Consider the following 24701-nt stretch of genomic DNA (forward strand, 5'->3'; position numbering starts at 1 on the left):
TAAACTGAATTAAACATTTGTTGTTCAGTGGCTAAGTCATGTCTGACTCTGCAATCTTGTGGACTGCAGCATGCCAGGCTTCCCTTTCCTACATTATCTCCCAGAGTTTGCTCAAACTCATGTCCCCTGAGTCGGTGATGCCATCTTATCCTCTTTTGCCCCCTTCTTCTCTTGCCCTCAATCTTTCCCAGCATTAAGTCTTTTCCAATGAGTCATTTCTTCTCATCAGGTGGGCAAAGTATTGGAGCTTCAGCTTCAGCATCAGTTCTTCCAGTGAACATTCAGGATTGATATCTTTTAGAATTGACTGGTTTGATCACCTTGCTGTCCAATGGACTCTCAAGAGTCTTCTCCAGCACGAGAGTTCAAAAGCATTAATTATTTGGCATTTAGCCTGTTTTATGGTTCAAATGTCCATTATATTCTTAAATAAACAATCCCTCTGTTCTCATTCATTGATTTATATATGTTCTCCTGAATGTATCTATTGCCTTCTTTCATGCTTTCCTTTCCTTCTAGAATGCCTTCTTTTCATACAGCAGGATAGGATAAACCTTTTACATGTATATGACCACCCCCATTTTTCTTCTCATATTTCAGTATTTCTTTTAATTCTGCTCTCCTTGCTTTCATTCAGAGTCAGGCCTCTCTGAGTCTGACTCATTCAGAGTCAGGGTCATTGGCCAGGAAAAGGACATCTCAAAAGAAAGCATCAATGAGGATGTCAGGGGAGTGAAAAGGTTTCATGGTGTAGATTAAAGATTTAGATGGATAGCAAGTATATAAAAGAAGGGCTTCCACACTGCCTCTATAGAAGTGGACCGCAGCCTAGGAGTAGGAGAGAGATGAGGGTAGTGGAGAGGAAGGGTTGAGCCTATTGATACTGAAAGTCTGTGGGGAGAGAGGATTTGAGTGTCTACCAGTGCAGCATTCCAGAGACATGGCAACGACCTGTGGGTAGATTCATGGACTCGATGAATGAGGAAAACCGTGCTACATGGCCAGGTAGAGCCAGGGAGGTAGCAAGATCCCAAGGACAAAATACAGTATTGTTAAGCATCCTTGCCCCTGCCTCTTCATAGGGCTTCCAGTGCCTAGAATAACACAGAAGAGATGGTTCCCATGCTCCCAAGCATGGCCCACACATAGCCTTGCTGTGCAATGTGGGTCAGCCATGTGGAACTCTGGATATGCTAACAAAATTCCCCGAATCCTATCTTGTGTGGAAAGTAGAATTATTTTCACGTTTCCATGATGGTCACTTTTGTGTCAAAGGGAGCTGCTATGCTATAAAGGACATGAATGTGGACATAAGATGACCCCAAGATGACGTGCATGAACAAACACTGTGGCCAGAAGGATTTTAAATATTTAGGCTGACAGAGGACTGATAACATCAAGACCTCCCCTCCCACAATTTCCCCCTTTACCATTATGTAAGCTCCTTAGAATGTAAGCTACCCCTGGGAATGTGGGTAGAGATTAGGGACAAATTGACATCACGTATTTGCCATTTTGATGAAAAGGGGCTGAACACAAAAATTAAACTGTATTTGGGGAGAAAATAAATTTACTTTATATGAGATTTGTACATGTTAAACTTGTTTTACCTTGTTTCACAGTACACATTATTTAGAACTGCTGTAAACTTTCCCAGTCACCAGCAATTAATGCACCATCTTTCCATAATATTTGATTTTCTGAGTATTTTCTTAAGATCTCATCATATACTGCTTTTGTTTTTGTTGTTCAATCACTAAGTTGTGTCTAATTTTTTGCGATGCTATGAATTGCAGCATACCAGTCTTCCCTGGCCTTCACTATCTCCCAGGGTTTGCTCAAACTCATGTCCATTGAGTTGATGGTGCCATCCAACCACCTTTCTCCTGCCCTCAATTTTTCCTTAGCATCAGGGTCTTTTCCAATGAGTTGACTCTTCACATCAGGGGGCCAAAGTATTGGAGCTTCAGCTTTATATTCTATGATTTTTTTAATGGCACTATAATACCTCAATTTAAGTAGTAAAGCTTTTGACAGCAAAAGTCATATACCATATGCTAAATCATCTATAGAGACTTTAAAAAGAACTTGTAAACTTAAGTAAAAAATAATCATCTTACCATTATTTATTTTGGATTGTGATTTTTCCGCAACTGGAATTGGTAACGAATTGTTTGAATCCAGGAGACATGGAGAGATGCTGAGAGTGGAATTGGAGACAGGAGAATACCTTTCATATTTGTAGCTGCATAAAAAGAACATTTGCTTAGCATCATACGAAAAATATTATAAATATACTACTTGACTCACTAGGACACCTGTTTGAATCTACAGCTCTCTCTGAATCTATATCACTAAATCAAACCAGCAGTTAACAGTACATTTTTCTGAAGAGACTGCTAGAATATCTGCTTCACATATATTACACTATATCAACTGCCCAGTGTCATGAAAGACAATAAAATAATAATTTAGAGAGGCTCATTTTAATATAAAATAATAACTATAAATCACCTACTCTGTTGGTGAAAAAATATCAAACATTCCATAACATCATGCTTATCTCTGAAAACAATAATTTAACAATTATGTCTATTGATACACTGTACTTGGAGTTGTAAATTTAGTAGAACACCTGAATGTTGATTCTAGAGAACTGAGAATGATACTTGGGCTTTTTGAACCCCTTATCCAGACAGTATCCTATTCTCCATTTTATTAATCTGGCTCTAAGTTATTTCTAATGTTCTCTGTTTATGAGGTTACTGTGGCAGCTGGATTGAGGAGCCAATGCCAGATGGTAGGACTGTGATCATTCCATCTACAGCTCCCCAGCACCATTGTTGCTTTTGTTCAGTTGCTAAGTTATGTCCAACTCTTTGCAATCCCATGGACTGTAGCATGCTATGCTTTCCTATCCTTCACTGTCTCCTGGAGTTTGCTCAACTTCATGTCCATTGACTCAGTGATGCTATCTGACCATCTCATCCTCTACCACCCTCTCCTCCTTTGCCTTCAAACTTTCCCAGCATCAGAGTCTTTTCCAGTGAGTCAGCTCTTCTCATTAGATGGACAAAGTACTGGAGCTTCAACTTCAGCATCAGTCCTTCCAGTGAATATCCAGGGTTGATTTCCTTTAGGACTGACTGGTTTGATCTTCTTACAGTCCAAGGGACTCTCAAGAGTCTTCTCCAGCACCACAATTCAGAAGCATCAATTCCTCGGCGCTCAGCCTTCCTTGTGGTCCAACTCTTACATCTACACATGACTACTGAAAAGGCCCATAGCTTTGACTATATGGGCCTTTGTTGGCAAAGTGATGTCTCTGCTTTTTCATATGCTATCTAGGTTTGTCATAGCACCATACTCCTTCTCAGATTACCCTTCAGAAGTCAATTTTTCTGCTCGACAAGCACCGTTGAGGGCAAAGGTAACTTATGAAAGGAATCACATCACCTTGATTCTCATTTTGTTCAGGCATTATGTGACTAAAGGCTAATCATCATAGTAATGTTTAAAATAATAATAGTTTAAAGCTATTTAACACAATAAGGTCAAGATGTATTGACTTGTTAACATATTCAGATTGGTAAATGGCTTATCTTATATCAGGGCTTCCCTGGTGGTTCAGATGGTAAAGAATCCATCTGCAATGCGGGAGACCTTGGTTCGATCCCTGGGTTTGGAAAATCTGCTAGAGGCGGGCATGGCAATCCACTCCAGTATTCTTGCCTGGAGAATCCCATGGACAGAGAAGCCTGGTGGGCTACAGTCCATGGGGTCACAAAAAGTTGGATATGACTGAGTGACTAAGCATACAGCGCATATCAGTGGTGCATAACCTACACGTCAATGGGTCTATGAACCCCATTGGAAAAATAAAAATATTTTTGTATATATGTATTTAAGGGAAGAGGTTCATAGTATCAAATGAATCCTTGACCAAAATAGGTTTCCTAAGTTACAAAGATAAGTAACATCTGAGGTGTTGGGTGTATGGATGTTCCTGTGCACTTCTTTTAAGTTCTTTTTTATATGTCTGAATATTTTTATAATAAACCTCAGAAAAATTAAAAAAAAAAAAGAACTACTTAATGAGAAAAAATTTTAAAGATTATTAGCTACAGAGGAGAAGATTTAGCATTAAAATCATGGTAAATGTAATTTTCTTTCTTTAATAGAATTCCAGAGATACCAGGGATTATTATTGGGTTGACCAAAAGTTCATTTTAGATTTTCCGTGAGATGGTTACGGAAAAACCCTAGTGGACTTTTTGACTAACCCAATATAAAACCTAAATGCTCTTAAAATGACTATTAATAGCAATTAGGTAGTAATTTGAAAGTTTTTAGTTATTTGAGCTTTCTGTTTAATCTATCAGAAGGCAAGTGCTGCATCTAAAATTATTTAGATCGTGAATAAATAGAATTTTATGTAAGTGCCACTTTTGTCACTAAATACTATAATGACAACCTTTTCAAATTTCAGTTTTCTTAGTTATAAGATGGGGGCTATAGATGTGGTCTGTGCTTATTTAGGCTCTATTGTATAAGGAAACAAAGAAGTGTTTGAACAGGGGGCCAGTGGTATTCAGTTCAGTACAGTTCAGTCACTCAGTTGTGTCCAACTCACTGCGACCCCATGAAACACAGCACGCCAGGCCTCCCTGTACATCACTAACTCCCGGAGTTTACCCAAACTCATGTCCATTGAGTTGGTGATGCCACCTAACCATCTCATCCTCTGTTGTCCCCTTCTCCTCCTGCCTTCAATCTTTCACAACATCAGAGTCTTTCAAATGAGTCAGGTCTTCGCATCAGGTGGCCAAAATACTGAAGTTTCAGCTTTAACATCAGTCCTTCCAATGAACACCCAGGACTGATTTCCCCTAGGATGGACTATTTGGATCTCCTTGCAGTCCAAGGGACTCTCAAGAGTCTTCTCCAATACCACAGTTCAAAAGCATCAATTCTTCTGTGCTCAGCCCTCTTTATAGTCCAACTCTCACATCCATACATGACTACTGAAAAACCATAGCTTTGACTGTATGGGTCTTTGTTGGCAAAATGATGGCTCTGCTTTTTAATACGCTGTCTAGGTTGGTCATAACTTTCCTTCCAAGGAGTAAGTGTCTTTTAATTTCATGACTGCAGTCACCATCTGCAGTGATTTTGGAGCCCAGAAAAATAAAGTCAGCCACTGTTTCCACTGTTTCCCCATCTATTTGCCATGAAGTGATGGGACTGGATCTAACATTCAGAAAACTAAGATGCCATGATCTTAGTTTTCTGAATGTTGAACTTTAAGTCAATTTTTGACTCTCCTCTTTCACTTTCATCAAGAAGCTCTTTAGTTCTTCACTTTCTGCCATAAGGGTGGTGTCATCTGCATATCTTTGGTTATTGATATTTCTCCCAGCAATCTTAATTTCAGCTTGTGCTTCCTCCAGCCCAGCGTTTCTCATGATGTACTCTGCATATAAGTTAAATAAGCAGGATGACAATATACAGCCTTGATGTACTCCTTTTCCTATTTGGAACCAGTCTGTTGTTCCATGTCCAGTTCTAACTGTTGTTTCCTACCTGCATACAGGTTTAAAATCTTTTAAATCTGGGATTTTAGTTCTGTCCTAGCTTCAACCCCCACTGACACGCTCTTGATTCCAATTCATGAAGTTGCAGAGTGGCTCCTAAATAGTCCCTTTGCTCTCACATTGGCCTCACCAGAGTTATTTTCCTGAGCAGTAGGCACTAGATCTTTAAAAAATATGTCAGATTGTGTCATTCTGCTCAAATCTCTCGCCTGACTTCTCATCCCATTCTGAGAAGGTATGGTCCTTGCAATAATTGATGACTTAGTACCTGTGTCGTGAGGTCTGTAGAGGTGTAGCCCCAGCTGAATTTCAACCACTCACCCAGAGCTAATGACTCAGAATCTACATTTTACCAAGAGAGTCAGGCAATTTAAATGTCCGTCACGGTTTGAGAATCAACTTGAAGTCTCCTTCTATACCACCCACCGCCCCCCCACCACTACTCCACTTTCCTCTTGCTCATCCCTGCAGCAAACATCATGCCTGACTCCATCTTCCTGCTATAGAAACATTCACTGTTCATCTAGCTTGGAATCTTCTTCCCCAGATGTCTATGTGGCACTCATCTCTTTCAGCCTTTCTGAAAAGTCATCATCTTGGTAAATCATCCCCTGACAACGCTGCTTTAAACTGCAACCCCTCACATACTCTTATGTGTCTTCCCTGGGTTATTTTTCTCTATGGCACTTAACATTTCCAGCATATGTCATTATTTATCTGTCTGTTTACTCCCTATCTCTTTCTAAATAGATCCATGACAGCAGAGGTTTTTGTTGCTATTCTATTCCTGTTACCTAGAACAGTGATCAATATATATTTATCAAATTCATGAGTCAGATAAGCTAACACACATAAAACTGAACATAGTCTGTTGGGAGTAGGCCCTTAACAATTGATATCTATAATTAATATTATGTTTTATTGCCATCAAGGGAATTTCTGCCAAGCAGAGTATAGTCATCATTGAAGGAACAAAAATTAACATTTTGAGCAAGTGTCCAATTTGACTAATGCTGTGAAAAGTTGAAAAGAAATTATTATAATAATTATACTAATTATTATATATAAATATATATATTATATATATTAATATATAATATAAATATATTGTATAATAATTATACTCCATAGAAAGTAATGTTCATGAGGGAAAGAATTATGTGTGGGCGTTTGGCGGGGGGGGGGGGGGGGGTTGTTTTTGTTTTCTTTCTTTTTGATTTTTCTCCATTGTCATGGTACCATGTGAGCCACCAGAAGAACCCACCAGGCAATTGATAGACACTAAATAATAAATGAACAAACGTATCTTTCAACATATAAAGGTGGTTGATAAGAATCTGTCTTTATTTTTTAAGCACGAGCCTGATTGGCTTCTTAGATATACTTCTCCTTCTGATTTTCTTGTATTAGTATATTTGTCATTAACTTGAAGCGACATTCAGCAGTGGCCACAGGACTGGAAAAGGTCAGTTTTCATTCCAATCCCAAAGAAAGGCAATGCCCAAGAATGCTCAAACTACCGCACAATTGCACTCATCTCACATGCTAGTAAAGTAATGCTCAAAATTCTCCAAGCCAGGCTTCAGCAATATGTGAACCATGAACTTCCAGATTGTTCAAGCTGGTTTTAGAAAAGGCAGAGGAACCAGAGATCAAATTGCCAACATCCACTAGATCATCAAAAAAGCAAGAGAGTTCCAGAAAAACATCTATTTCTGCTTTATTGACTATGCCAAAGCCTTTGACTGTGTAGATCACAATAAACTGTGGACAATTCTGAAAGAGATGGGAATACCAGACCACCTGACCTGCCTCCTGCGAAATCTGTGTGCAGGTCAAGAAGCAACAATTAGGGCCAGACATGGAACAATGGACTGGTTCCAAATAGGAAAAGGAGTACGTCAAGGCTGTATATTGTCACCCTGCTTATTTAACTTACATGCAGAGTACATCATGAGAAACGCTGGGCTGGAGGAAGCACAAGCTGAAATCAAGATTGCTGGGAGAAATATCAGTAACCTCAGATATGCAGATGACACCACCCTTCTGGCAGAATGTGAAGAACTGAAGAGCCTCTTAATGGAAGTGAAAGAGGAGAGTGAAAAAGTTGGCTTAAAGTTCAACATTCAGAAAACTAAGATCATGGCATCTGGTCCCATCACTTCATGGGAAATAGATGGGGAAACAGTGGACACAGTGGCTGATTTTATTTTTCTGGGCTCCAAAATCACTGCAGATGGTGACTGCAGTCATGAAATTAAAAGACTCTTACTCCTTGGAAGGGAAGTTATGACCAAACTAGACAGCATATTAAAAAGCAGAGACATTACTTTGTCAACAAAGGTACGTCTAGTCAAGGCTATGGTTTTTCCAGTAGTCATGTATGGATGTGAGAGTTGGACCGTAAAGAAAGCTGAGTGCCGAAGAATTGATGCTTGAACTGTGGTGTTGGAGAAGACTCTTGAGAGTCCCTTGGACAGCAAGGAGATCCAACCAGTTCATCTTAAAGGAGATCAGTCCTGGATGTTCATTGGAGGGACTGATGTTGAAGCTGAAACTTCAATACTTTGGCCACTTAATGTGAAGAGCTGACTCATTTGAAAAGACCCTGATGCTGGGAAAGATTGAGGGCAGGAGGAGAAGGGTACAACAGAGGATGAGATGGTTGGATGGCATCACCAACACAATGGACATGGGTTTGGGTAGACTCCTGGAGTTGGTGATGGACAGGGAGGCCTGGCGTGCTGCGTTTCATGGGGTCGCAAAGAGCTGGACACAACTGAGTGACTGAACTGAACTGAACTGAAGCGACACTATTCTTAATCTGAATGCAACACCTTTAAGATAAATCATTTCCATCTCTGGTTAAAACCAGGTGGCTTAATTATCTAAGGAGGATTGATAACAATACACAACAAGAATGACACAGCTGTTAGCTATGTTAGGAAACTTGGTAAGCATTTTACCTGTGTCATCTCACTGAATATCTTCAACAATATTACAAGCTAACTATTGTTTTATTACCTATAATATGTATTTTAAGGTGCATAAACTGAGGTCTAGGAAGGCTAGGTAATATGCCCAAGGTCACATTTCTTCTGAGCTACTGATGCCCTTCAGAATGAGTTAGGTCAAGGGTCAAGGATTTGTCTAGTTTCTGTAACTGCTTTCAAATGTTTAACTATTTTAGTGGGACTCTTTTTTTTCCCTCCTCTGAGCAAATTGCTGCATGGAGGCTCAATGACTAGAATAGATAACACAGAAATGGGTCAAGCAGGGGTTAGGGGGATTACAGACTATTTCCTCAGCCCTCTCCTTTGCCTCCTCCTTACCTACTGGCTGCATATAATACCTTTGTAGAATCTCAGTGACCTAAGTACATTTCTGCCCTGGGGAAAGAAGGTCAGATATGTGTCTAAAGAGTAGGCAGAAATCTTGAAGCCATGCAAAGACAAAGGGATCACAGAAATCATCCAAATAGGTAGGAAAGATTCTACACAAAGGATTCTGTGAGCTGTCTTTATAGATCGGATATAGATGTCAAAATCAGACTACATTGATATAAGTGACCTGGGAATCCAAGAAAAAGTTTGGACCAGATCATTTGTGGGCTTCTCAGGTGACACTAGTGGTAAAGAACCTGCCTGCCAAGGCAGGAGATGTGAGACACAAGGGTTCAGTCCCTGGATCAGGAAGATCTCCTGGAGGAGGTCATGACAACCCACTCCAGTATTCTTGCCTAGAGAATCTCATGAGCAGAGGACCCTGGAAAGCTAGTCTGTAGAGTGACAAAGATTCAGACACAACTGAAGCAACTTCGCACACACGCAGATCATTTGTAAATCTCTCCAGCTTTGAAATGTCATGGTATGGTGGTCTAGAGTGGGCAGTCATCACAAATTTATCTGATACATAATTTCCTAAAATATTCTCTTGCTTTAAAACCTCTTGCTTGTCTCTTGGCTCAGTAGGCAATGGGCAACCACAGAGAAGAGAGGCAATATGTATATGTATGAAGAAGATATCAGAATGCCTGTTTTAAGGATCCAGTTCTGTAAATCACAAGACACCTAAATTTGAGAAGGTCACCAGACTCTCTAGGAACGGTCCTTAGCTTTAAACTAAGAAAAAACGGATAAACTGTGCTCTCCTGCTTCATGGGTTGTCATGAAGATGAAATGATATGATGAAATCTTTGGAACTACTAAAGTTGTATGCAAGTACTAATAAAATTACTAACCAAAGTATCAACAGGACACTTCAAGTTTACAGAATACAAACATTCCACTTCTGTTGAGAAAGTTCTGTAAGATAATATTTGAATATTGAATAATTATTTCAGTTGGTAATGTATCCCTCAGTCAATGATCTACCAGTCAGTTTTACCATGATCCAACATATTGTCTGTAGCATTCATTTATTACCCATTCAACACTCATTTGATGCTTATTACTTTTTTTTTACTTAGAACTTTGCCTTCACAGCTGTATTAAATCATTTGAATGAAGGCATGTTTGTGAAAATTTCCCTTAAATAATGTTGACATCCATACACAGTGGTATATTGAAAGACATTTTTTTACAGTTTATTAAATCATAAGTAAAATTGTAAGCATTTTGAAATTTTGCCCAAAGTTCATGTAATAAAATAAGATGTAAATTATCATGGTTATCATGATACAAACTATCATGGTTATTGTAATGGCCAGGAATTATTTTCTCAAATTTAAATAATTAATTGTATTCATTAAAAGAGAGACAATACAGTTGTTGGTTAACGCAAGAAAAAGATGTTTGCATTAGACTTACTGCTCCATGAAGAACTGAGGCATTGCAATGAGCAATGTTCCAACTCCCATGATCAGGCACCCAGCTCCAATTATTTTTGGCCTGTGAAGCTTGGCTCCAAAGTAGCTAACAAATGCTATAACTAAGAGATTCCCTTTGGGGAAAAGAATAAAATGTTCATAAATTAGAGAACTTAGAAAGTCATCAGCGTAACCAAAGGACTATAACTGAATGAATGAATGTCCATGGCAAGTTGGGCAATGTTTGTTTTGACTAAACCATCTCCCACCATCTTCCCCATCATTTGTCTGTCTTTCCTTTAATCTGAGATGACTGTTGAAACAATCCTGAGATTCATTACTTGACATGATTGAAGAATACTTTAATAACTAACCATGCTGCTGCTGCTGCTGGTAAGTCGCTTCAGTCGTGTCCAACTCTGTGTGACCCCATAGACGGTGGCCCACCAGGCTACCCCGTCCCAGGATTCTCCAGGCAAGAACACTGGAGTGGGTTGCCATTGCCTTCTCCCAATAACTAACCATAGAATACTTTAATAACTAACCATTCTACCTTGTTTTCATCCACCTTAATTATTTGTCCTTTTAAAGTGTTTTGTCAATAAATCAAATTGTAGAAGGCTTCCTATAGCTGCACTCTTAAATTTTCCTTGGTGATTTTGAAGTAAACTTTATAACTCTTTCTTCATTTGTTAACATTTTCTATTAAAACTTCTCTTGGTTTCCCATTGCTCTTGAAACATACATCATATAGTCTTGCTTTAGCTGATATTCCCCAAAGAAAAAATAAACACAATCATTTCACTTTAAATGAAACCAAATTATGAAATGCTCAGTTGTGTCCAACTCTTTCAGACTCCATGGACTGTAGCCCACCAGGCCCCTCTGTTTATCGAATTTTTCAGGCAAGAATCCTGAAGTGGGTTGCTATTTCCTATTCCAGGAGATCTTCCTGACCCAGGGATTAAGCCGGCACCTCTTGCATCTCCAACTTTGGCAGACAGATTCTTTACCACTACACAACCTGGGAAGCCTTCTTGCTTACATACTTTTTACAAAAATAAAAGGTTCAAAATAGAAATAAAAAATTATTCCACATAGCTTCATAAATACATCAGTTATATTTATATAATTATCTCAATGTATGCTTAGAACACAAATTTTATGAAATAGAAAGTCTCTGTAAGATATAACCATATCTTTTAAAAAATAAAGAATAAAGTTTTTTGAAGGTAGGACTTAAGGCTTTCTAAAATATCTCCAGTGAAGTAGTCGATGATGGTGATTAACTGATTAAACATGCTTTAGGCAAGATTTTCTCATGCCTTGCTGTGTACAAAAATTACTGGAAAGGAGTGGCAAGGTAAATATTCACAGAAACATTAAAATGCAGAATCTTGGCTGCTCTCAACAGTTTCTGATTTCATGGAGGGGGAGGGGATGCAGGCCAAGAAATCTGCATTTTTAATATTCATTCAAATGTGTTGATGGGGATAATTCCTGGAACATGCTTTGATAAACATTGCTTAGGGTCTTAGATTTCAAGGGACTTTAATGTTTTAGCTATTTACATTTGGAGTATTTATTTTTTTAAGATTGTGGTGCTAGACAAAGGAAAACTTAGCATTTCTCCAGCAATTGATTGTGGAGTCTGTTGGGTGGCCTAGGTTTGAAGTTGTCCATGTTTTCAATTTTCCAGAATGAGTGAGTTTCCTCACATCTGTAAGCAATTATTTAATTTACTACTGTCTATTCACATTGCCAGCTTTAGTTAAGTGCAAAAACAGCAGCAATTTTTATCGTTTTGAGAATAATAATGATAGTGAAAAAAGTAGCTTGCTCCTGGCTACAGTAGCTTCAGGCTTCTTCACCAGGAAGAATTGAGCTCTTTCTAGGTTTCATATAAAAAAAGCTTAATTCTGTATGAAATCTCTTATTTAATATTTAAGTATTCAGTAGAAGAAATGTTGTAATATATATATATATAGATAATTATGTCTGTAATTTTGCTAATGTGTCACAGTAAATAAACAAAACTAAATCAAAACCTTTTAGTTTATAGGTAATCTGCCCCCCATCACTGCCATTACCTCTTTCCCAAATTCCCATATCACCAATATGTCACAATAAAGGACTCATGTTTACAGGCTGTTTCTGTGTTACATAAGTGGGTGTCCCAGACACTACAAAATACCATTTGAACTTCTGTAATATCTGCAGGTTTTGCTTCCTTTATTTAGTAACCTTTCTGAGTTCTCACAAGATAGACTTAGAAAATAAATGGTAATGTATAATCTTTAAAAACTCAAATTGGATATCAAAATTCTTTCATATCTACCATTACTGACTTCTGAAAAAACAACAGGTCCAGAGAGGTTTACAAATATGTTTTTATCAAATTTCGAGTGCTAGATTTTCCCGCTTTCTCTCTTCCTCTCTTTCTCCAAACACAGTACTTCAAATAATAGAAAAGAAAGGTACCCAACTCATGCCTGTAAGACTAATACAACCTTGTAATCCAAACTAGGAAGCAACAGTTAGAACTGAACATGGAACAACAGACTGGTTCCAAATAGGAAAAGGAGTATGTCAAGGCTGTATATTGTCACCCTGCTTATTTAACTTATATGCAGAGTACATCATGAGAAACGCTGGGCTGGAGGAAGCACAGGCTGGAATCAAGATTGCCGGGAGAAATATCAATAACCTCAGATATGCAGACGACACCACCCTTATGGCAGAACGTGAAGAAGAACTAAAGGGTCTCTTGATGAAAGTGAAACAGGAGAGTGAAAAGGTTGGCTTAAAGCTCAACATTCAGAAAACTAAGATCATGGCATCTGGTCCCATCACTTCATGGGAAATAGATGGAGAAACAGGGGAAACAGTGTCAGACTTTATTTTTGGGGGTTCTAAAATCACCGCAGATGGTGATTGCAGCCATGAAATTATTGGAAGGAAAGTTATGACCAACCTAGATAACATATTCAAAAGCAGAGACATTACTTTGCCAACAAAGGTTTGTCTAGTCAAGGCTATGGTTTTTCCAGTGGTCATGTATGTATGTAAGAGTTGGACTGTGAAGAAAACTGAGCGCTGAAAAATTGATGCTTTTGAATTGTTGTGTTGGAGAAGACTCTTGAGAGTACCTTGCAAGGAGGGACCCACTGCAAGGAGGTCCAACCAGTCCATCCTAAAGGAGATCAGTCCTGGGTGTTCATTGGAAGGACTGATGCTAAAGCTGAAACTCCAATACTTTGGCTACCTCATGCGAAGAGTTGACTCATTGGAAAAGACTCTGATGCTGGGAGGGATTGAGGGCAGGAGGAGAAGGGGACGACAGAGGATGAAATGGCTGGATGGCATCACCGAATCGATGGACATGAGTCTGAGTGAACTCCGGGAGTTGGTGATAGACAGGGAGGCCTGGTGTACTGCGATTCATGGGGTTGCAAAGAGTTGGACATGACTGAGCGACTGAACTGAACTGAATTGAATTCAAACTAGATGAAGACAGTGAAAGAGACCAAATGCAGTTTATTCAAGGAGTGGAAGTGAGTGAAGTTGTTCAGTCGTGTCTGACTCTTTGCGATCCCATGGACTGTCACCTACCAGGCTCCTCCATCTATGGAATTTTCTAGGCAAGAGTACTGGAGTGGGTTGCCATTTCCTTCTCCAGGGGATCTTCCAGACTCAGGAATCTAACCCAGGTATCCTGCATTGCTGGCAGATGCTTTACCATCTGAGTCACAAGGGAAGCCCAGGAGTGGAAGGGTACCACCAAATAAGAAACAAATCTATTAATTAAAGCTGTATATAAAATAATGGAAGGAGAAAAATTCCATGGTTGTATTGTGCTCAGTCACTTCAGTCATGTCCAACTCTTTGTGACCCCCTGAATTGTAGCCCACCAGGCTCCTGCATCCATGGGATTCTCCAGGCAAAAATACTGGAGTGGGTTGCCATTTCCTATTCCAGGGGATCAGACATATAAAAGCACTTAATATAATTAACCATTTGTGATGAGAAAAATTTGGGCAAATTAGTTTTTAAAGTGTATCAAAACTGCACAGCTCGTAGATTGTTTAATGGTGAAATTTTAAAAGTATTTTCATTAAGGTAAGATGTAAGACAAGGAAGCCCATTGTCACTGCTTCTATTCAACATAGTACTGAGGCCAGTGCAATAACACAAGACAAGAAATAATATATCTAATAATGGGAAAGAATGATATAAAATTACCTTCTGTTTTAGACAATACAATTGTTCAGGAACCTCTACAGCATCTATAGACAATCAATTAAAATTAACAAATTCAACAAGATTGCTGTATACTTATAACACTAGACGTTAATACTCTTCCAGTACCCTAAGAATTACTAAATAAGAAATGTAACAAAAATTCTTTTCACAAGGGCAACATAAATTTTAAAAATGTAGGAACAAATACAGCAGAAAATAAGTAGTATATTTATAGTTTGTAAATATAATATTGAAAGCTATAAAAAGACTTAACCAAGTGGAGCTATATACCATGTTCTTGGATGAAAGACTCACTAACATAAAATGTCAGTTACCTGATTTGATATATAAATTCTATGTGATTTCAACCAAACCAAAATGGGATACTTCAGAATACTATTCCGAGTACAACCAAGAAAAAATTTTGATAGAAAAGTTGGAAATTTTCCTACCTAATTGCAGAGCTAGTTATAAAACTATAATCAAGAGGACAGTTTTGTATAGAGTTAGGAATCAACAGATATAAGTTTTTATGTGATAAAGAGGGTATTTCAAATACCTGGGATAAGTATATATTGAATTAGTGATGACTGGACAAAGAGGTTGCTACCTGGCTTGGAATTTTTTAAAATTCTATTTTAAGAATGCCTCCTTTGATCCAGCATATAAGAAACTAGAAGAATCCTCTTCATCCTAACACTAAGTAAAAAGCTGAAAAATCAACAGATTTTCTTAGATCTGTCAGAGAGGTGGGATCATAGGGTAAGCTGCTACCCTCATAATTGGAGAGACCAACAGGAAAATGCAAAGAACTGTGGCCAGCTGGAAAAGAAATCCACAACAATAAATCTCCCTGGGAACAAGTTCTATGGTAAGAAAAACCTGAACTCTACCTGATAAGAGGCTCAGCATTGACAATTCTGAGGGATGAAAATTCCAGAAGGATCCAGTGATTAAGGGCCCCCACACTTTTGTGAGCTTTACTTCAAGAGCTCAATTAGGTTTCATAGTGATATCAAATAATAAATTTTTTGTGCTTCCAGCATGGGGAGGGAAAAGGGAACCATTTGAAATATTCCAGGGCACTCTGTTTATTTATTTATATTTTTTAAGAAAGCCTGCTTTTAGAGGGAAGTAGTAACCAGAGGAGACAGGGATCAAGACCATTCCCATAGAAAAGAAATGCAAAAAAGCAAAATGGCTGTCTGGGGAGGCCTTACAAATAGCTGTGAAAAGAAGAGAAGCGAAAAGCAAAGAAGAAAAGGAAAGATATAAACATCTGAATGCAGAGTTCCAAAGAATAGCAAGAAGAGATAAAAAAGCCTTCTTCAGCGATCAATGCAAAGAAATAGAGGAAAACAACAGAATGGGAAAGACTAGGGATCTCTTCAAGAAAATCAGAGATACCAAAGGAACATTTCATGCAAAGATGAGCTCGATAAAGGACAGAAATAGTATGGACCTAACAGAAGCAGAAGATATTAAGAAGAGGTGGCAAGAATACACAGAAGAACTGTACAAAAAAGATCTTCATGACCCAGATAATCACGATGGTGTGATCACTGACCTAGAGCCAGACACCCTGGAATGTGAAGTCAAGTGGGCCTTAGAAAGCATCACTACGAACAAAGCTAGTGGAGGTGATGGAATTCCAGTTGAGCTATTCCAAATCCTGAAAGATGATGCTGTGAAAGTGCTGCACTCAATATGCCAGCAAATTTGGAAAACTCAGCAGTGGCCACAGGACTGGAAAAGGTCAGTTTTCATTCCAATCCCAAAGAAAGGTAATGCCAAAGAATGCTCAAACTACTACACAATTGCAGTCATCTCACACGCTAGTAAAGTAACGCTCAAAATTCTCCAAGCCAGGCTTCAGCAATATGTGAACCGTGAACTTCCAGATGTTCAAGCTGGTTTTAGAAAAGGCAGAGGAACCAGAGATCAAATTGCCAACATCCTCTGGATCATAAAAAAAGCAAGAGAGTTCCAGAAAAACATCTATTTCTGCTTTATTGACTATGCCAAAGCCTTTGACTGTGTGGATCATAATAAAATGTGGAAAATTCTTCAAGAGATGGGAATACCAGACCACCTGATCTGCCTCTTGAGAAATTTGTATGCAGTTCAGGAAGCAACAGTTAAAACTGGACATGGAACAACAGACTGATTCCAAACAGGAAAAGGAGTTTGTCAAGGCTGTATATTGTCACCCTGTTTATTTAACTTATATGCAGAGTACATCATGAGAAATGCTGGACTGGAAGAAACACCAACTGGAATCAAGATTGCTGGGAGAAATATGAATAACCTCAGATATGCAGATGACACCACCCTTATGGCAGAAAGTGAAGAGGAACTCAAAAGCCTCTTGATGAAAGTGAAAGTGGAGAGTGAAAAAGTTGGCTTAAAGCTCAACATTCAGAAAACGAAGATCATGGCATCCTGTCCCCCCACTTCATGGGAAATAGATGGGGAAACAGTGGAAACAGTGTCAGACTTTATTTTTCTGGGCTCCAAAATCACTACAAATGGTGACTGCAGCCATGAAATTAAAAGGCGCTTACTCCTTGGAAGGAAAGTTATGACCAACCTAGATAGCATATTCAAAAGCAGAGACATTACTTTGCCAACAAAGGTCCGTCTAGTCAAGGCTATGGTTTTTCCTGTGGTCATGTATGGATGTGAGAGTTGGACTGTGAAGAAGGCTGAGCACTGAAGAATTGATGTCTTTGAACTGTGGTGTTGGAGAAGACTCTTGAGAGTCCCTTGGACTGCAAGGAGATCCAACCAGTCCATTCTGAAGGAGATCAGCCCTGGGATTTCTTTGGAAGGAATGATGCTAAAGCTGAAACTCCAGTATTTTGGCCACCTCATGCGAAGAGTTGACTCATTGGAAAAGACTCTGATGCTGGGAGGGATTGGGGGCAGGAGGAGAAGGGGACAACAGAGGATGAGATGGTTGGATGGCATCACTGACTCAATGGATGTGAGTCTGAGTGAACTCCGGGGGTTGGTGTTGGACAGGGAGGCCTGGCGTGCTGTGATTCATGGGGTTGCAAAGAGTCGGACATGACTGAGGGACTGATCTGATCTGATCTGATCTGAGTAACCAGAGTCTAACCTGCTGGGGCATTATCAGAGCCCAGCTGACCTGGGCGAAGGGAGATACCCAACTCCAGCCATTCTAGCTATCCTGTCCCACCAATGAGGGGTTGGGGGACTGAAAAGCACACCTGAAGTTCACGGTCCAGAGGCACAGACTCACTAAGAGCCGAAGACCCATAGGACCATAGAATGCTTTCTCTCCCTCATATATTACCATCACATTACTAAAGGCCTATTTATAGCAGTTCCTTTCATCCAGTACATCTTTTCTGGCTATGAAGGAAAAAAAAAGGACATACTGAAATTAAAAAGAAAAACTTTTGAAAGAGACAGAGAGAGCATCAGAATCAGACATGGCAGAGATTTCAGAGTTGGTAGACTAGAAATGTAAGACAACTATAATTAAGATGCCAAGATCTTTAATGGAAAAAGTAAACAGCTTGCAAGAACAAATGGGCAATGTAAATCAGAGAGATGTAAATTCTGAGAAAGATCCATAAACAAAAATTTTAGAGAACAGAAACACAGTAATGGAAGTAAAGAATATCTTTGATTATCTTGTTGGAGATAGTTGAGGAAATAATCTCTGACTTGAAGATATTTCAGTAGAAAACACCAAAACAGAAAAGTGAAGGGCAAAAGACTGAAAAAAAATTCCAGAATATCCAAGGATGTGGAGCTATAGAAGATGTAACATACAGGTAATGGAAATTCTAGAAAGAGAAGAAAGAGACAAAGGAATAGAAGAAATATTTTTAAAAATAACAACTAAGAATTTCTATCAAATTAATGTCAGACACCAAACCACAGATCTAGAAAGCTATGAGAACAATGAGCAGGATAATTGCCAAAAACTATAAACCAGATATGTCATTTTCAAACTATAGAAAATCAAATATGACATAATTTCTTAGAAAAAGCCAACCTTACCTATAGGGGAGGAAAATAATTATATCTTACTTCTCCTCCAAAACCATGCAAATAGGAAAGGAGTATAGAAAGAATTTCAAAGTGTTGAGAGAAAAAAATCCACCAACCTAAAGTTCTGTACCCTGCAGTTATCCTTCAGAAGCAAAGAGAAAATACTATATCACACAAATATTGAGGAAATGGTTCTAGTAGACCTGCCTTGAATGAAATGTTAAAAGAAGTTCTTTAGAGAAAAAAGAATAATAAAGTTCAGAAACTCAGATCTCAGATAAAGAAAGGATGAGCTTCAGAGAAGACTTAAGTAAAGATGGGCTTCCCTCTTAGCTCAGTTGGTAAAGAATCTGCCTGCAATGCAGGGGTCCTGGGTTTGATTCCTGGGTCAGGAAGACCCCCTGGAGAAGAAAATGGCAACCCACTCCAGTATTCTTGCCTGGTGAATCCCATGGACAGAGGAGCCTGGCAGGCTACAGTCCATGGGGTTGCAAGAGTCAGACATGACTTAGTAACTAAAGAGAAAAAGAGATAAGTGCAGATAAATTTAAAACTTTTATTTTTCTTATTTGCAATAAGTCTAGCAGATAACAGTTCAAAATAATATCAAAATGTTTTCAGTGATGTATTCTTATGTATGCATGTTTTCTTATATATAAGTGAAATAAAATGATTAATTACAGTGATACAAAGGATGAGAAGGAAGAATTCAAATCGAAAGATATAATCTACCAAAACTCACATAGAAAGAAACAGATAATCTGAATACACCTATATCTATTAAAAAACCTGAACCAATAGTTAATATTCTACCAATACAGAAAGTACAATATCCAGATAGATTCACTGTGAACTTTTCCAAACAATTAATGAAGAAATTATACTAATTCTATACAACCTCTTTCAGAAGATAGAGAGGCAATACCTCCTAATTCTTTGAGGGTAACACTGCCCTAATACCAACACCAGAAAAGGCATTACAAGAAAAGAAAACAAACTAAAATGTCTCCTGAACATAGGAGCAAAAATTGTCAACAACATAATAGCAAATCAAATCCAACAATATACAGAAATAATTATACATTAAGACCAAGCAGGACTTATCCCAGGTATTCAGGGCTGTTTCAGCAATAGAAAATCAATTAATGTAATCCATCACATCAACAGGTTAAAGAAGAAAAATCACATGCTCATATCAATATGTGCAGAAAAAACATTTGGCAAAATTCTACAACCAATCATGATTAAAAAAAAAAAAAAAAAACCTACATGAACTTGAAAGATAGAGGAATGTCCTCAAGTTGATTTTTTAAAAAAACCACCAAAAAGCATAGCTAATATCATAATTAATGGTAAGAAATTCAAAGTTTTTCCACTAAGATCAGGCACGAGGCAAGCATGTGTCCTCTTAAATTGCTTTTCAATATTGTACAGGGAGTCCAACTAAATGCAATAGAACAAGAAAAGGAAGTAAAGGTATACAGATTTGAAAGGAAGAAATAAAACTGTCTTTCTTCCCATAGGACATGATCATCTCTGTAGAAAGTCTGAAAAAATTAACAAAAGAACTCCTGTAACTAATATGTGACTATAGAAGGGTTGTAGGATACAAAGTTAATACACAAAAGTCAATTATTTTCTAGTATGCCAGCAGTGAACAACTGGAGTTTAAAAACATATCATTTACATTAGCACCTCCTAAAATAAGTATAAATTTAACAAAATATGTACAAGATCTACATGAAGAGAACTATAAAACTCTGACTAAAGAAATCAACTAACTCAATACATGGAGAGAGATTATATCCCACATCCACAGATAGGAAGACTCAGTATTGTCAAGACATCAGTTCTTTCCTATTTGATCTATGTATTCAATGCAATCTCAATCAAAACCACAGCAAGTTATTTGTGGATAGTGACAAACTGATTCTAAAGTTTACATGGAGAAGTAAAATACCTAGGCAGCCAGCAGTAAAATACCTATAATAGTCAACAAAATATTGGAGAAAAAAATGTTGGACAGACACCACCCAATTTCAAGACATGCTATAAAGCCATAGTAATGAAGACAGTGTGACATTGGTGAAAGAAAAAACAAACAGATACATAGAACATAATAGACAGTCCAGAAAAGACCTACATGAATTGTAGTTAACTAGTCTTTGAGAAGGGAGCAAAGGCAACACAATAAAGCAAAGATAGTCTTCTCAATAAGTGGTTCTGGAAGAACTTGATCCACATGCAAAAAAAAAAACAACAAAAAATCCTGAATCTAGACACAAACTTTAGTTTTCACAAAAATAAACTCAAAATGGATTACAGATCTAAATGTAAAATGTAAAACTCTAATACTTCTAGAATATAATGTAGAAAACCTAGATGACCCTGGGTGTAACTGTTAGCCACTCAGTTGTGTCCCACTCTTTGCGACCCCATGGACTGTAACTCATAAGGCTCCTGTGTCCATGGGATTTCCCATACAAGAATATCGGAATGGGTTGCCATTCCCTCCTCTAGGGGATGTTCCTGACCCAGGGATTGAATCTGGGTCTCCTGCATTGGTAGGCAGATTCTTTATCATCTGAGCCATCAGGGAAGACCCTAGGTTTGGTGATGACTTTTTAGAAATAACACCAAAAGCACAATCCATGAAAGAAAAAAATTATAAGCTAGATTTTATTAAAATTAAAATTTTCTGCTCTATGAAAGACAATGTTAAGAAACTTAAAAGACAAGCCACATACCAAGAGAAGATATTTGAAAAAGCCATATCAGATAAAGGACTGTTATCCAAAATACATGAAGAATGCTTAAAATCTAACAATAAGAACACAAACAACTTGTTTAAAACGTGGGCTAAATACCTTGACAGATCACCAAAGATACACCGATGGCAAATAAACACAGAAAAGAGATATTCAAGTTTGCATGTCATCAGAAAACTACAAATTAAAAAAAAAAATGAAACACCACTACATATCTATTAGAATGGCCAAAATCTAGAACATTAAATTGTGCAGAGGGTGTGGAGTAACAAGAACTCTCATTTGTTGTTGAGCTCTCATTCCAAATGGTATAGCCACTTCGGAAGATAATTTGGCAGTGTCTTACAAAACAAAACATATTCTTCCTGTAAGACCAGCAAGTATGCTCCAATGTATTTCCTCCATAGAGTTGAAAACTTATGTCCATACAAAAATCTGCACATGTTTATAATAGTTCTATTCATAATTGCCAAAACTTGGAAGCAATCAAGAAGTCCTTTAGCAGATGAATAGACTAAAGTCCATCTGGAAAATGCATTATTATTCAGTGCTAAAAAAATTATTTACCCAATATGAAAAGACATGTAAGAACTTTAAATGCTTATTGCCATGTGAAAAAAGCCAATCTGAAAAAGCTACATACTGTGTGCTTCCAAATATATAACATTCTGACATAGGCAAAACTATGGAGACAGTTAAAAGGTCAGTAGTTACCAAGGGATGGTGGGTAAGGATGGATGGATAGGCAGAGCACAGAGGATTTTTAGGGCACTGACAGTGTCTGTATGATACTATGATAGTGGATACATGTCATTATACGTTTTCAATCCCATAGACTACATAACACCAACAGCGAACCTTAATGTAAACTCTGGACTCTGAGTGATAATGAGGTGTCATTGTATGTCATCAACTATAATGAATGTCCCACTCTGGTGGGGGATGTGGATAATGCGGGAGGCTATGAATGTGTGCAGGTAGAGGGTATATGAGAAATCTCTATCTGCTCACTCTTGTTGTGAACCCAAAACTGCCTTAAAAAGCAAAAGCTTTTACATATTTAGAAGAAAACACCTGGGAAAATATTTGTAATGAATTAATATCTAGAAATATTAGTAGGTCTTAATATAGATAAAATTTTACTTTCCTGGCCATTGTTTGAGAAAGAGTCCTTTGGGGAAAACCAGTATACTTGGGAAGAAACGGAATGTCCAGCATGTGGATATTAGATGATAATGACAATTGATATTAGAGATAAATGAAATTGTTCTCTAAAAAATAATTGAATAATTTAAAGCTAGAGACAGAGGGTAGGAATGGGTCCAGAACACTGGAAGGAAGGAATGTGGAGAGAAACAAAGGAATGAATTAAAATTATAGTCAGGAAACCCACTTTTCTGGAAAACTAGGGCTTGCAATTAACTAGAGCAATCCCTTGATGTTTGGGATAAAGTTTTGCAATGGAAGTAAGAGGACTTTTATTGCATCTAATCCAGTAAACAATTTCTATCCTTCGAATGCTCTGGAAGGGTTAATATGAATTTAGACTCAGGGTCCTTTTTCACTTCCTATGTAACGTTAGTATCCTCTATTAAATATACATCCTCTCAAGTTTTGCACTGGGGTCTGGGAATCTAAGAGTAAGTTTGAAACAGATTCTAAGTTTCTTTAGCTCTAAAATGTTTTTATACTATAACCTAGAGTAAGCAATAATCAAAGAAATATTTCATGTGTAATTTTATATCTGTGTATTTCTTCTTCTTTCTGTAAATCTAATTTATTCTTTTGATCTGCATCAGTTTCCTCTTTGTACTTGTTTCTTCTCTTGATGCAGTGTTACCTTTACCTTGACTCTCCATGGCCTTTTTTGTTATTTTTGGCTGTGCTGGGTCTTCATTACTGTGTGCCGGCTTTCTCTAGTTGCGGCAAGCAGAAGCTAGTCTCTAGTTGTAGGGCACAGGCTTCCCATTGTGTGGTAGCTTCTCTTATTGTGGGGCATGAACTCTAGGGCATGCAAGCTTTAGTAGTTGTGGCTCCCAGGCTCAGTTGCCCCAAGGCATGTGAAATCTTCCTTGAGCAAGGATTGAAACCACATCCCCTGCATTTGAGGTAGATTCTTAACCACTGGATCACCAGGGAAGTTCATCCATGGTTTTCCATTCTATTTGGGGTTGTAGGTAGGGCAGGCATCAAAGAATGCATCTACTAACCAGACCTATCTAAGGCAGGGGTCCCATAAACCCCAGGGCCATGGACTAGTACTAGTCTGTGGCCTATTAGGAACGGGGGACATAGCAGGAGGTGAGCACTGGACAAGTGAGTGAAGCTTCATCTATATTTACAGGAAGCTCCCCATTGCTCACATTACTGCCTGAGCTCAGGAAAATAAGCTCAGGGCTCCCACTGATTCTGCATTGTGGTGAGGTATACAGTAATTTCATTATATATCACAATATAATAATAATAGGTATAAAGTGAACAATAAATGTAATATACTTATTGCAATGTAATCATCTCAAAACCATTCCCCCCACCCCATCCATTCATGGAAAAATTGTCTTCCATGAAACTGGTCCCTGTTGCCAAAAAGGTTGGGAACCACTGACCTAAGGAGTTTACACAAGGGAGTGATACAATCAGATGTTTCATAAACTTGTTACACAGATGAATAGCATTAACATTGTATTGAAACTTGTTAGATATGCAGGACCTTACTTCCTTTCCTACAGAATCAGTCTATGCATTTTAACAAAATTGTCCAGTCATTCGTGTGAATGTTAATGTTTGACTAGCACTGATCCAAGACATTTTTTTCTGATAAGGTGATGAAAGATGGATTTGGGAAGCAAAAATCTGAAGGTAAAAGATTACCTATATACTCTCTTCATTCTTACTGTGTTATTTAGCGTGCATGCTCAGTCACTAAGTCATGTCCAGCTCTTTGCAACCCCAGGGACTGTAACTCACCAGTCTTCTCTGTCCATGGGATTTTCCAGACAAGAAAATTAGAGTGGGTGGCCATTTCCTTCTCAAGTTATTTAGGGTAAGAACTGAAATACATAGTATGAACTTGTATGATCAGGTCACCCAAGACAACTGTTCTCTTGCTCTCTGCACATCCCCTGTCCAACCATGGCATGCTTCAGTTACACCCTACTCACATGACTGACCTTCCTATATACTTGCCCCTCCAGCTACTGATTATTCTAACTTCAGATCAGAACATCTCCACAGAATAGCTTATCAAAGGGGCAATGAGGGGGT

At 38.2% G+C, this 24701-nt stretch overlaps 1 protein-coding gene across 3 annotated transcripts in view; it reads right to left on the bottom strand.

Annotated features, from left to right (window-relative positions):
* Positions 1–24701, bottom strand: part of SLCO1C1 (solute carrier organic anion transporter family member 1C1) — an 82950-nt gene that overhangs the window by 43812 nt on the left and 14437 nt on the right. For all 3 annotated transcript variants that reach the window (XM_019961481.2, XM_019961480.2, XM_070789994.1), the window contains 2 exons: positions 10403–10535; positions 2121–2245 (listed from right to left, as the gene is read on the bottom strand). In XM_019961481.2, the coding sequence (XP_019817040.2) occupies positions 2121–2245; positions 10403–10535 (258 nt within the window). The remainder of the gene's footprint in view (positions 1–2120; positions 2246–10402; positions 10536–24701) is intronic.

The sequence above is a fragment of the Bos indicus genome, chromosome 5 (genome assembly GCF_029378745.1).
Source record: "Bos indicus isolate NIAB-ARS_2022 breed Sahiwal x Tharparkar chromosome 5, NIAB-ARS_B.indTharparkar_mat_pri_1.0, whole genome shotgun sequence".
In the NCBI taxonomy this organism is placed as follows: Eukaryota; Metazoa; Chordata; class Mammalia; order Artiodactyla; family Bovidae; genus Bos; species Bos indicus.